Genomic DNA, 14,649 nt, shown 5'->3' with positions numbered 1-14,649 from the left:
GTGATCACGTTTCACATGTCATCTCATGTGATCACATGTCATCATGTGATCTTATGTGAAGCTAATGTGACAATATGGGGATGCAAAAATTCAACATGTTATACCATGAAACTATACACCAACATTTGAACGTGTTGCACGTGTAAAACTGCAAATTCGAATTTCACATGTGAATATTTATTAAATGTAAAAATACAAGTCCACACATGAGAGTTAGATTTTGACTTGTGAAAATGTAATTTTGGTATTTGGTATTTTATTAGGATCCCCATTAGCTGTTGCAAAAGCAGCAGCTACTCTTACTGGGGTCCACACAAAACATGACATAATACAGAATTACAAAATACAGAACATCAATAGACAAGAACAGCTCAAGGACAGAACTAAAAAAATGTTTTAAACGCACACGTAGCCTACATATCAATGCATACACACAAACTATCTAGGTCAAATAGGGGGGAGAAATTGTGATGTGAGGTGTTGCTTCATCAGTTTTTTTTAAACAAAGTTTGCTGTTCATTTAAGCAATAAGGGCTCTATATAAGGGCTCTATATAAAACTGTATGCTTTCCTGGATTTGTTCTGGATTTGGGGACTGTGAAAAGACCCCTGGTGGCATGTCTGGTGGGATAAGTGTGTGTGTCAGAGCTGTGTGTAAGTTGACTATGCAAACAATTTGGTATTTTCAACACATTAATGTTTCTTATAAAAGAAGAAGTGATGCATTCAGTCTCTCCTCAACTCTTAGCAAAGAGAGAATGGCTTGCATAGTATTTATATCAGCACTCTGATTACAATGAAGAGCAGAATGTGCCTCTCTGTTCTGGGTCAGCTGCAGCTTAACTAGGTCTTTCCTTGCAGCACTGGACCACACGACTGGACAATAATCAAGATTAGACAAAACTAAAGCCTACAGAACTTGCTTTTTGGAGTGTGGTGTCAAACAAGCAGAGCATCTCTTTATTATGGCCAGACCTCTCCCCATCTTTACAACCATTTAATCTATATGTTTTGACCATGACAGTTTACAACATAAGCTAACGCCAAGTAATTCAGTCTTCTCCATTTGTTTGTTCAACAGCCACACCATTCATTACCAGATTCAGCTGAGGTCTAGATTTTAAGGAATGATTTGTACCAAATACAATGTTCTTAGTTTTAGAGATGTTCAGGACCAGTTTATTACTGGCCACCAATTCCAAACAGAATGCAACTCTTTGTTAAAGATTTCAGTGACTTCATTAGCTGTGGTGGCTGTTGCGTATATATGGTTGAATCATCAGCATACATGGACATGCTTTGTTCAATGCCAGTGGCAGGTCATTGGTAAAAATAGAAAAGAGTAGAGGGCCTAGAGAGCTGCCCTGTGGTACACCACACTTTACATGCTTGACTATAGAGAAGCTTCCATTAAAGAAAACCCTTTGAGTTCTATTAGATAGATAATGCTAGGTAAAGCTCCGCCTTATCTCAGTTCACTGGTCACGATGGCAACACCCATCCGTAGCACACGCTCCAGCAGGTGTATCTCACTGATCATCCCTAAAGCCAACACCTCATTTGGCCGCCTTTCGTTCCAGTACTCTGCTGCCTGTGACTGGAATGAACTGCAAAAATCGCTGAAGTTGGAGACTTTTATCTCCCTCACCAACTTCAAACATCAGCTATCCGAGCAGCTAACCGATCGCTGCAGCTGTACATAGTCTATTGGTAAATAGCCCACCCATTTTCACCTACCTCATCCCCATACTGTTTTTATACTGTTTTTTTATTTTATTTATTTATTTATTTACTTTTCTGCTCTTTTGCACACCAATATCTCTACCTGTACATGACCATCTGATCTTTTATCACCCCAGTGTTAATCTGCAAAATTGTATTATTCGCCTACCTCCTCATGCCTTTTGCACACATTGTATATAGACTGCCCATTTTATTTCTACTGTGTTATTGACTTGTTAATTGCTTACTCCATGTGTAACTCTGTGTTGTCTGTTCACACTGCTATGCTTTATCTTGCTTTATCTTGGCCAGGTCGCAGTTGCAAATGAGAACTTGTTCTCAACTAGCCTACCTGGTTAAATAAAGGTGAAATAAAAAAAATAAAAATAAAAAAAATAACTCTGAATCCATGATATGGCAGAGGTTGAAAAACCACAACACATATGTTTTTTCAACAACAGGTTATGGTCACTAATATCAAAGGCTGCACTGAAATCTAACAGTACAGCTCCCACAATCTTCTATTTGAACCCAGGTCAAGAGACGACACACACACACATAGTTAGTGTAGATTCTCAATAAGCACCCTGCTTTACCCTTATTGGCCCTGGTCATAATTAGTGCACTATGTGGAATAGGGTGCAATTTGGGACAGACTGAATATCATTCTGACTTCACTGAATCAGTGACATTTCACTACTTCACTTTACAAGGTGGTGGTTCAAAAAGTCTGTAAAAAAAATAAGGAAAAAAATGGACAGTTCCACCATCTACACTTAACCCCTAGCTATACACCTTTAACACGGAGAAGGTCTCCTCTGCTTTGGCAGGAGAACTGCCCCAGATACTCATCCACACTCTAACTCTCCATACAATACACAATGGGGAAGAGGTTGTATCCAAAATGGCACCCTATTCCATACATAGTGCTCTACTTTTGACCACATCCCTATGGGCCTTAGCCAAAAGTAGTGCACTTTATAGGTAATAGGATGACATTTGGGATGCAAACACAAAGATCATTGGCAAAAAAGGATACTTTGACCACTCAGGTGTTAAAGTGGCTTGAACACTTGATCAATGATGATAGACCCTGTGGTCGTCAGAGGTAGCGTTCAGCCGACAGCGACGATATTGATTGAAAAGTTGAGAGCTGTCATCGAACAGTTCAATAATAATGACGTTGGACATTTAGCAAATGCTTTAATCGAAAGTGACATGCAGTTCACACATATTCTCTTTGTGTGTGTGTGTTTGTGTGTGGACTTGCCTTTCCTATGTACAGTGGCTCCAGTCCAGTGTACTCCTCCAGCACAAAGAACTGGTTCCATACCCAGCCTCTCTTCACCCTCCTCAGCAGCCCTGCTCCACTCTCCTCTTCTGTCTTGGCTCTATTCATACGGCCCTGGGCCTCAGACAACGGGGCCAGCAAGGCCAGACCTATGCTGAGTAGGAGGGTGTAGACAGGCCTACCACCCCCAGGATGGTGGTGATTTCGATCTCCCATGATGGATACTCAAAAGCAAATCAAATAAATTTGTTTTCAAAATGAGGTTTTGTGTTTTCTTTGGTGATACGATGATCCACTGATGACAGGCCTTTGTTTCTTGTGTCTTTCTTGTATCTTCAAATGGCTACGTTCTCATTTTCCTGCTTTGTGGAAAGTGAAAAAAGAAAAGAAAGAGAGAAAGATGAGTTTCAAATCCTCCAAATGTAGATGTCATTATTGGACACTGACACTATCGTCCTTGGCCTATAAGCTCCTTCTCTGTTTCCTTATTTCTTTCTTTCCTTCACTGAAACTATTGAGGAAAGTATGGCTGGATTAAAGGATGGAAGGATGTAGAGATGACACTGATCCCAGTCTACTGTGTAGAAACACAGATTAATCTGCTCCTCTCTTCTGTCCTTTGTTGAATGATAATGAACCCTCTGTGTGTGTCTGTTTTTGTGTGTGTGTTTGTGTGCACATGCATGCGTGAGTGTCCGTCCATGTGTGTTTGTGTGTGTTAGAAATATATAGCTGCATTAAAACTCAATGAGTGGGGCCTCACACTGCGTTCTAAATACATGTAGAGGAGGAGAGGGGAGAGATGGGGAGAGACGGGGAAATGATGGGAGAGAGACGGGGAGAGGTTACTCCTCTTGGGGCTGAGGGTTAGTCTGAGAGGAGCCACGCATGATACCTTCTTGAGCCCTAAGTCCCTGTGCTCTTTCTCCCTTTCACACTCTCCCATTTACTGTTGTGCTTAGGCAACAGAAACCATCTTCAAAACTCCTTTCCTCACCCCCTCCCCCCCCCCCATCTTTCTCTTTGCTTTCTTTCTGTGTTGGTGCCTCACCTTCTCTTTTCAGTTTCTATAGGAACAGCGGTAACTTCTCTCATTTCTCTCTTGCTAACAGTCTCTCGGTGTGTATTTGCTTTCCTCACTCTCGCTCTCTTTCTCTACCCTCTCCCTTCTTTCCCTCTCTCTTAGAAAAAAAAGGTGCCATCTAGAACCTAAAATGGTTATTCAGCTGTCCCCATCAGATAACCCTTTCCACAGAGGGTTCTACATGGAACCCAAAAAGTTTCTATCTGAAACCAAAAACAGTTACCCAATGGGGACAGCCGAATAACTCATTTGGAACCCTTTTTTTCTGAGAGTGCTGTTTCTCCCGGCATCTCTCTCTCCCTCTCCCCCAATCTCCCCTGCTTCCTCTCCCCTCTCCTCCTTTCTTTCCTCTCTTCCCCTGGCTGTTGTAGAAGAGTTGATATTTGCACTGTTCCTCATCTGTTAAGGTGCCACCAACCTCCTGTAACTACAAGCTACACGCTGCTGCCTAACAGGACAACAAACAACTAGTGGTGCTTCGGTGCTTTCCACTGAGGGTGTGTAGAGTTCTGCAAGATGTTTTGTTTCCACCATTTGGAATAGACTTGATAACTTATTTTTATAATTTACTCTTTTTTTGCACTCGGACAGCCCACATTAACCCGAAAAAACAAAGTCAATTGTTACTTTATGGTGCTGTAGATAAAAAATAAAAAAAATCTATTGATTTCAAGTATTGTTTTACATTTAATCAATGTATTTTTTCTACTCAAACTGTGCCTTTATGACACTCACTTGATTTTCTTTCCTTTTATCAGTGAGCTGGTCACATCTGTTTGCCTCCACCACAATCTATTCCCGCTCTTTAATTAACAAGCTGCACGGGGGAAAAACTGATAGATCTATAGTGAAAAGGGGGGAAAGAGAAAAGAGAAAAGGGAAGAAAAGAATGCTAGCAGGGGGCGTGGAGAGAGAAATGGAAAGTAGGGGGCGAGAAAGAGAGAATAGAGAAAGAGAGACTGTGTTGAGCTCTATTATATTGTGTAAGAGAGAGAGCTCATTGTGCCATAGTGGACACTCGGAATCTCCAAACACAGTTAATCATTATTGAAGAGTCACAAAAAGACTGGTGGCTAGGGAAGGGTGCTGGGCGGGGTGCTTTTGCTATAAAGGCCCTGACAGGAGGGGGTATCTGGCTCCTAGCCCCCCTGGCCCTTCAACTCAGGGGATCTGTCCCAAATGTCCCCCAATTCACTATGGGCCCTGGTCAAAAGTAATGTAATTTATTTGGAATGGGGTGCCATTTGGGACACACCCAACCTGGGACTCAAAGCCCCACGAGGGCCCCTGACAGGCTGGGTGAGCCATGACCTCCATGGGCCCCTCTTGGTCTCTGCTCTATTCTGTCTGTATTCTGTCTCCATTATTTCCATTCAAGTGGCCCTGTTGTTCATTATGAAGTCAAATTAGCACCAAATTTCCACACACCCCTTCACCTCCCCAGCCCCCTTCTCCGTCAAAGGTCAGGACTTGCACCCGTTACATTCGGCCTCTATTTTGTTGTGTCTAATGAGGTGACATGCTACATAATTGTGTTGGCTCAACACTCCACACATCTCCCTCAGACTAATCTGATGGCTTTTCACTTATTAAAGAAAAAAGAAAAAGCAGCTGTTCTTGCTGCTCCTGCCTTTACGACCTGCCACACAAGTTTCCCCCTATCATGAGCAGAGGAATGAAGGGAGGGAGGGATGGATGGAGGGGGGAGGGAGGGAGGGATGGATGGATGGATGGAGGGGGAGGGTCGAGGAGGCATCAGATGTGAAAGCTTTACCAAACATAAGAAGAGAGGGTATTTTCCCACCACAATTACATATTCTACGGAAATGGTAAAGCCACTTTAACTTTCAAGGAGAACTGAGAGATGTAGAATCATGTTGTACGGTCTGTGTGCGTGTAAGTTTGTAAGTGTATAAATCAAGCAGGGGTTGTAACAATCAACAGCAGTAGTTGCTGCTGTTGGCAATTGAAGGACCGTATTGTTGAGTCATCAAAATCTCAGTCAGTCTGTCAGCATTACACCTTATTCCCTATATAGTGCACTACCCTGGTCAAAAGTATTTCACTTTGTAAGGAATAGTGTGCCATTTGGGATGCAGATTTAGCTTGTCAGCATGACCATGAACTACTATTTGGTGACAAAATACCTTTAAAAGATGTTTGTAGCTGACCACCAATTTTCTTTTTCCCTTCCCTTAGGCCAAGTACAGAAAATTACCCTAGTTTCCCCAGTTGGAATTCCAACTAACAATCAAAAACCCTCTGACTTTAGTCTCTCAGACTCTGTGAATGCAGCCTGACTTAAGTGCTCTGCTGCAGATCGTATGAAAAGGATTTATACAATTTTACAAGTCAATCTCGTATGATTGTGGCCTACTTCCTATCGATAGAGCACTTCCCTCTCAAGAGCAGGGGTGTACTTGTCCAAAACAGACTTATACACTCTGCTTTTGAACCATCAACAACTTTTCAACACATCAACAATGCACATTTTGAAGAGATAAATTCAGACTTTCTCCAAACTTTGTGTGTGGTAACACAACAGAACTGTCACACAGATACAGTGTAACTTCATGTGTGGCGCGACAGTGTGGTTGTCATGTCTAATTCTGCTCCTCCCCTACGGCGGCGTGCGTCGTCGCCGGAATACTAACCACCAGTCCTGGCAGTCATCATTACGAGGAGCCGCGCGTCAGAGGGGTGGGGGGTGTACTGTCATGTCTGCTCCTACCCTCCGGCACAAGACATCGCCGGAATACTAATCACCTGTTCTGGAACTCATCATTACGTGCACCTGGGACTCATTGTTAGGATTCACACCTGGAGCTCATTACCTCCCCTTTCTAAGTCCCTTCCTTTTGTTCATTCCTCAGTTGGTACTGCATCAAATCGCATCACATTTTATTGGTCACATACACATGGTTAGCAGATGTTAATGTGAGTGTAGTGAAATGCTTGTGCTTCTAGTTCCGACCGTGCAGTAGTATCTGACAAGTAATCTAACAAATTCCCCAACAGCTACCTGATACACACATATCTAAAGGGGTGAATGAGAATATGTACATATAAGTACATGGATGAGCGATGGCTGAGTTGCATAGGCAAGGTGCAATAGATAGTATAAAATAATGTATATACATGTGATATGAGTAATGTAAGATTTTGTAAACATTATTAAACTGGCATTATTTAAACTGGCATTGTTTAAAGTGACTAGTGATCCATTTATTGAAGAGTCCAGTGATTGGGTCTCAATGTAGGCAGCAGCCTCTCTGAGTTAGTGATTCATGTTTAGAAATCTGATGGCCTTGAGATAGAAGCTGTTTTTTAGTCTCTCAGTCCCAGCTTTGATGCACGTGTACTGACCTCACCTTCTGGAATTCTAGCGGTGTGAACAGGCAGTGGTTCAGGTGGTTGTTGTCCTTGATGATCTTGTTGGTCTTCCTGGGACATTGGGTGCCGTAGGTGTCATGGAGGGCAGGTAGTTTGTCCCCGGTGATGCGTTGTGCAGACCGCAACACCCTCTGGAAAGCCTTGCGGTTGAGGGCGGTGCAGTTGCTCTCGACTGTGCATCTGTAAAAGTTTTCATCAGCCTCCTTCTTCGCCACACTGTCTGTGTGGATGGACCATTTCAGTTTGTCCGTGATGTGTACGCCGAGGAACTTAAAACTTTCTACCTTCTCCACTGCTGTCCCTCCTATGTGGATAGGGGGGTGCTCCCTCTGCTGTTTCCTAAAGTCCAATATCATCTCCTTTGTTTTGTTGACGTTGAGTCAGAGGTAGTTTTCCTGACACCACACTCCGAGTGCCCTCATCTCCTCCTTGTAGGCTGTCTCGTCATTGTTGGTAATCAAGCCCACTACTGTTGGGTCATCTGCAAACTTGATGATTTATTTGGAGGCATGCATGGCCACAAAGTCGTGGGTGAACAGGGAGTACAGGAGAGGGGTGAGCACACACCCTTGTGGGGTCCCAGTGTTGAGGGTCAGCGAAGTGAAGATGTTGTTTCCTACCTTCACCACCTGGGGAAGAACAGTCAGAAAGTCCAGGACCCAATTACACAGGATGGGGTTGAGACCCAGGGCATCCAGCTTGATGATGAGCTTGGAGGGTACTATGGTGTTCAATGCTGAGCTGTAGTCAATGAACAGCATTCTTACATAGGTATTATTTTTGTCCAAATGGGATAGGGCAGTGTGCAGTGTGATGGCGATTGCGTCATCTGTGGACCTGTTGGGGCGGTATGCAAACTGAATTGGGTCTAGGGTGGCAAGTAAGGTGGAGGTGATATGATCCTTGACTAGTCTCTCAAAGCACTTCATGATGACAGGAGTGAGTGCTATGGGGCGGTAGCAATTTATTTACGTTTTTTCTTCTTTGCACAGGAACAATGGTAGCCATCTTGAAGCATGTGGGGACAACAGACTGGGATAGGGAGCGTCCACATCCACAGTTTCTGGTTTGGGTAGGTTTTAATAGTCACTGTGGGTGCAACATCTCCAATGCACTTCTATATAAACTCACTTACTGAGTCAGCGTATTGGCCGATGTTGCTCGCTGAGGCTGACCGGAACATATTCCAGTCCGCGTGATCAAAACAGTCTTGAAGCATGGCTTACGATTAGTCAGACCAGCGTTGAATAGTACTCGTCACTGGTACATCCTGTTTGAGTTTTTGCCTATAAGACGGTACGAGCAAGATGGTCGGATTTGCTGAAGGGAGGGTGGGGGAGGGCTTTGTATGCATCGCTGAAGTTAGAGTAGCAGTGGTCGTGTGCATCGTGCAATCAATATGTTGATATAATTTAGGTAGCCTTGTTCTCAAATTTGCTTTGTTAAAATCCCCAGCTACAATAAATGCAGCCTCCGGATGTATATTTTCCAGTTTACATAGAGTCCAATTAAGTTTCTTGAGGGCCGTATTGGTGTTTGCTTGAGAGGGAATGTACACAGTTGTGACTATAACTGCCGAGAATTCTCTTGGTAGGTAAAATGGCCGGCATTTGATTGTAAGGAATTCTAGGTTTGGTGAGCAGAAGGACTTGAGACCCTGTATGTTGTTATGATTACACCATGAGTCGTTAATCATAAAGCATACTACACCCCCGCCCTTCCTCTTCCCAGAGAGGCGTTTATTTCTTTCGGCGCGATGCTTGGAGAAGCCCGGTGGCTGAACCAATTCTGACAACATATGCCGAGAGAGCCATGTTTCCGTGAAACAGAGAATGTTGCAATCTCTGATGTCTCTCTGCAAGGAAACTCTTGCTCGAATTTTGTCTACCTTGTTGTCAAGGTACTGGACATTGGCGAGTAGTATACGATGTGCACGTCTATGGAGCCTGACTAGGAGGCCGCTCCGTCTGCCCCCTCTGCGGCGCTGTGGGGTTGTGGTCCGAACAGAGGATCCGCTTCAGGAAAGTTGTATTCCTGGTCGTAATGTTGGTAAGTTGATGTTGCTCTTATATCCAATAGTTCTTCCCGGCTGTATGTAATAAGACTTAGGTTTTCCTGGGGTAACAATGTAAGAAATAATGCATAAAAAACAAAACACTGCAAAGTTTCCTCAGAACTCGAAGCGAGGCGACCATCTCTGTTGACTCCATTTTGTATGAATGTGTTCATGTTACCTCGCTTCTGTTACGCTGTCTTGTTTCATGTTTGTTGTTTTCATTAAACATTTTACCTGCACCTGCTTCTCGACTCACAGCGTCATCGTTACAGTGGAATTGAAGAGATGGGGTCATTCTACCAATTGCTTGCCTTTTGAGTAGTGTAACTTGGTTATTTTTTTTACATTTCATCTCATTTTTACATTGTCATAAAGAGCACATGTTCAACATGTTTTTGAATCTTAAGAGGTAAAATAAAAAAATGACTATAGTAAGTGCCTATTAAGTTCCAAGTGTTGACCGTAAAAGGGTTAAATCAGCCACGTATCCCCTTGTGACAGGGGGAATGGAAGCTTGTTGAGTGCAACAGGGGGGCAATTGAATGCTAGCTTCACATAAAATTATGAAATTGATGTGTTATCCTCGACCAGCTCAGTTTTCCACTACAAAACACCAGAAAATGGCTAAAAAGCTCACCGCCTTTTATACTAGGGTTTGACTATTAGATTGTTCCAATTTTTTTAAATATATATTTAAAAATGAATAGTTCCACCTTATTAAAACAATAGTTCAGTTCACATAACAGGGTTGACCTTAAAATGAGGGACAAATGTAAATCAATCACTAATCACATGAAATAAATCATCTGCAGACATTACTTTGTCAAAGCAACACAATATTTAGGGCCTTACAATGGTGGTGAAAACTTACAATGGAGGGTTAAAATCTCCCTAGAAGTCACAGAGGGTGCACAGAGGGACACGCCAAAATGCAGAATTTTGGCACAGCAGGTCTTTATTCATATTAGAAATCAGATTCTTATAATTTTCCACGTGGTCTATAGCAGTGTTTCTTAAATGGATTTGCAAAGGGATCCAAATTGAACCAGGTTGTCTCAGTCGGGACCCAATATTTGCATTGAGAAATACAGCAAAATACAATCTGGTAAACTATTTTGAATGATTTTTCATAGTAAATGTAGCAATTATATGACAAGGGGCAAACATTCCCACCTCTTTCATTAATCAATAATAACATTTTGCCCATATTCTTGATGAAGAATGTTAATTAACCTTACTGGTTTGAGACCACAAAATCAACCAAAATGCTGCTGTTAATAGCTCTATATTGAAAATACTGTGAATAAATGAAATCTGACATGACATAATTTACAAATAATTTCATTATAATTTTTACACGCTTTCTACCTGGTTTAAGTTTTTGTAAATGTTTTTATTTGTATTTTATTTAAAGGACAATTCCACGCAAAAATTATCTTCTGGTATTTGTTTCTTTAGTCCATTGTTGATATAGTCCCAAAATGTTTCACATGTCAGCAATCACATTTTGAAGATATATAACATTCAAAAAACAGAAATGCAAAACGCAGCATCAAAATGCAAAATATTTCTGTATTTTGATAGTTATATATCTTGAAAATGTGATTGCTGACATGCAAAATCCCAGTTTGTGCCAAGAAGGGGGGTGTATACTCAGTGTATATTAAAGTGCACTTCATTTAATATAACAGGCTTTTATATATCCAATTTGTAAGTCGCTCTGGATAAGAGCGTCGGCTAAATGACTTAAATGTAAATGTAAATGTATATCAAAGGTAGGGAAAGGGCATTAATTTCATGTAACAACCTGTACGTAGCAAAATAAAAATTGAAGAGATAAAGTTTATACTTTCTCCCAACTTTGTGTGTGGCGCGACAGTCTGGTCCCATATACCATGTAGATCCAGGTCCTCCAATTCATTAATAAGGCTTGATTTCACAGTGGGCATGTCCGTATCCTCCGTTCACCCCTCTCTAGGAGGACCCTTGGTCCATAAATGGACCAGTTAAAGAGGGAGTCACCGTGAAAGAAAGCCAATTTTGGGCTCCCAACATCGTAAAACCCCTTGTGGGGAACCACAGGAAGATACGTCATGGCTAATTTGTTAACCACAATTGATTTAGCATGGTGGAGAAAGTTGAGGAAGTAGACACTATCGGGGCACTTCATATCTTTGTCCCCAGAGAAGGATGAATGTATGTAGGTTCTTTAGGGCAGCAGGATTAAAAGGTAAAATCATGGTATGGGAGACCAGATTCCCACCCATGTTAGACTGAAAAAAACACAAGGTTCATGAAAACATATAGTCAACCAAATGAATAAACATAATCCCTCTCCTTCTTGTCTCTATGTGTTCTGGGGGCCACGTGTGAGCCTCTTCAATTATAGGATTTCTGTACTCTGAACCCAGTTGTGTGGCTTTGTCTGTCTGCTGCATCAGTGGACTAGCACCCTCAGTGTCATAAGAGGGGGGGGAACGTTGAATGTTTCACTCCTTTCTGCCTTGTCCTATGCTTTTCTACAACAATATCAACATTATTTAATTTGTTATTGCACTCTCTCTTTCCATCTCTGGGGCTCCCTGTCTCATTCTCTCTCTCTCTCTCTCTCTTTCTCTCTTTCTCTCTTTCTCCCTGCACGTCCATTCATTCAGAGTGGGGTGGAAACCTTGTCATTTATGGAGAAATTAAATCATACAAACTGGCATTCATTCCGATCACTGGTGCATGGAAATGATGTCATGGAGCATGAGTGTCATCGGGAAAGTTTGCAATCAGTGTCATTTCACCACAAATTAACTGGGTTGTGTCTCAAAGGCATCCAGTTCCCTGCATAGTGCACTACTTCTGACCATAGGGAAAAGATGTCATTTAGGACATCGCCTGGGATCATCCAGGATCCCTGGGAAGCAGTTGTTAGTTATTATAGAGAAAACACAGCAACACATCAGCATGATGTGCGTCACTCAGTTCCATGAATGAGCATTAATCGTCCCCACTTTTGACACAGATAATAATCACAATATCCTTTGTGCCTCTAGCTGTGTCTGAGCATAGCTGTCAATCCACTGGCGTGTTACCCAGCTTCAATTTACAAGACAGGAGACAGCTTAATGGTTTTGGAGAAGAGTAAAAAAAAAAAAGACCTCCTTTTCATGTTCGAAAAATGTAAGACTTCACTGTGAGTGAGGAGTGAGGTTTGAATGCTAAACTAAAGTCCCTAAAAGCAGACCTAATAATACAGTGTGTTTGAACTGCCGACAAGGCTAGACGTGTACAGAATGAGCCTACACAGTTTGAACTCCGATTCATATTGAAGTTATACAAGTTTGTACTTTGCCCGAAGCATTCTCACAGACCAAAACTCACTCGTAATACTCTGGTCATCTCTTGACAGCCAAATATCCTGCTGTACAAGACAAGCATTCTTACAGACCGATTCTCTATACTGAAAAACAGGTTACAGCTTCATTTAGCTAGTTTTCCCACACTGGCATCATCTCTGCCAGTCACATTTTTCACAGGTTTCTCTGTCCGTTTCTGAATATTCAAACTATTCAGTCAAACGAAAAACTCTAACACCCAGTCAAGCGTTTAATTGAAATCTCTCATTGATGATCATGTAGAAAAGCATTCTAGCGTGGAGTCAGAATCAATTAAAATTCCACACCTTACCTTCTATTTTTCCTTATTTATTTTTTCTCTGTCCTTTTCAGACAGTTTTTGCTCTTCTTCTCTTATCTGTCTCTTCTTCTTTTCTCTCAAAGCTCACTAAATTCCCCTTGTAAAAGTTGTGGAAGTAACTGCCTGCAGTGCATCAGTTCCCTATAGAGTCACCTTGGGTCCATGCTCCCTCTCAACTATACTGGCTGTCATTCTTTGAAAAGTTTCTACTTCTCTCTCTCCCCCCCTCTCTCTCTCTCGCTCTCTATGCACTTCTTCCTCTCTCCCTTTTACTTTCCACTCTCTCTCTCATTCCATCTCCACACTCTCATCCACATTGTCATCCCCCCCAGGAGCCAATCAGACTAAAGGACCATTTTCTGCTGTGCACAATCAGGGGTCAGCCCTCTTGATCCATCGTAATCCAGCAATCTGCAACCTGAAGCAGGGGACAGGAATTCTGCGAAGAGCAGAGAAAGGGAGAGAGAGAGAGAGATAGAGAGAGAGAGGAGCAGGGTGAGGGGCGGGGTCTTGTGCCACAAATGCCACTAATTTCATCTTTCTGTATTTGCAAGTGAATGAAGTGCCTTGTGTGTGTGGCGGGGGGGAGTGCGCGAGAGAAGGGTGTGCACTCATTCCCTTATTTCCTTGAGCGGTGAAGTGGAAAACAGAGAACGAGGGAGAGAGAGGAAAGGAAGGGGAAGGAGACATTTTTTTTCTTCTCTTCCACCCTTATGCATTTTAATGAGAGCATGTCGTACACGGACGGATGGATCTGTACAGGGATTTATAACATTAAAGTTCAAACTTAAAACTACATTATATATCACTGCAATGCCCAACGAGAGACAAAGCAATTTATTTACCAAATTTGCCTAAAGACTGTAGAAAATTAGATGCATGCCAATACACACAAAGCACATAGCCGGCATTAAACATGGTCACGGAAAATCTGATCCCTGTTTAGAATAGAAAAATTATCATCCGTAAAGAGGGAGGAGCAGGAGGAAAAACCAATGTTTCATTTAAGGCAATCATGAAATTAATATGGTAAAGTTGAGTGTTTTTGACAAGGTCCCAAATTGCATCCTATTCCCTACACAGTGTATCAAAAGTAAAGCACTATATAGGGACTAGGATGCCATTTGGGATAAAAACTTTGTGCATGATTTTTCTTCCTTACTTCTTTCCACTAAATAAACTAGGAGAGAGAACATTGCAGGAATTATTCAACCATGCTTAGATAGTAAATTAAAATATATTAGAGGAAGGCAGTGTGACATGGTGTCAGTTTTGTTTCATTACATTTTGCAAGCACTCTGGGTTTGTGAAATGTGCAATACCAAAAAAAATGCTTTATCATTAATATTTCATTAGTATACTATCATTATGTGACCAGTGGCTCTTTTTTATCAACTGTTCCAAGCTATTTTGATATTG

The 14,649-nt window shown here is 42.0% G+C and overlaps 1 protein-coding gene across 1 annotated transcript in view; it reads right to left on the bottom strand.

The window, feature by feature from the left end:
* Positions 1-13,609, bottom strand: part of LOC115105122 (cadherin-20-like) — a 42,256-nt gene extending 28,647 nt beyond the window's left edge. Inside the window, exons 1-2 of the mRNA XM_029626756.2 lie at positions 13,222-13,609; positions 2,993-3,372 (exon numbers count right to left, since the gene is read on the bottom strand). Of these exons, the coding sequence (XP_029482616.1) occupies positions 2,993-3,229 (237 nt within the window). The 5' untranslated portion in view covers positions 3,230-3,372; positions 13,222-13,609. The remainder of the gene's footprint in view (positions 1-2,992; positions 3,373-13,221) is intronic.
* Positions 13,610-14,649: the final 1,040 nt, after the last annotated feature.

This window comes from Oncorhynchus nerka, linkage group LG22 (assembly GCF_034236695.1).
Source record: "Oncorhynchus nerka isolate Pitt River linkage group LG22, Oner_Uvic_2.0, whole genome shotgun sequence".
NCBI classification, from domain to species: Eukaryota; Metazoa; Chordata; class Actinopteri; order Salmoniformes; family Salmonidae; genus Oncorhynchus; species Oncorhynchus nerka.
The sequence above is the reverse complement of the archived record's forward strand: the minus strand, read 5'-3'. Positions and strand labels throughout refer to the sequence as shown.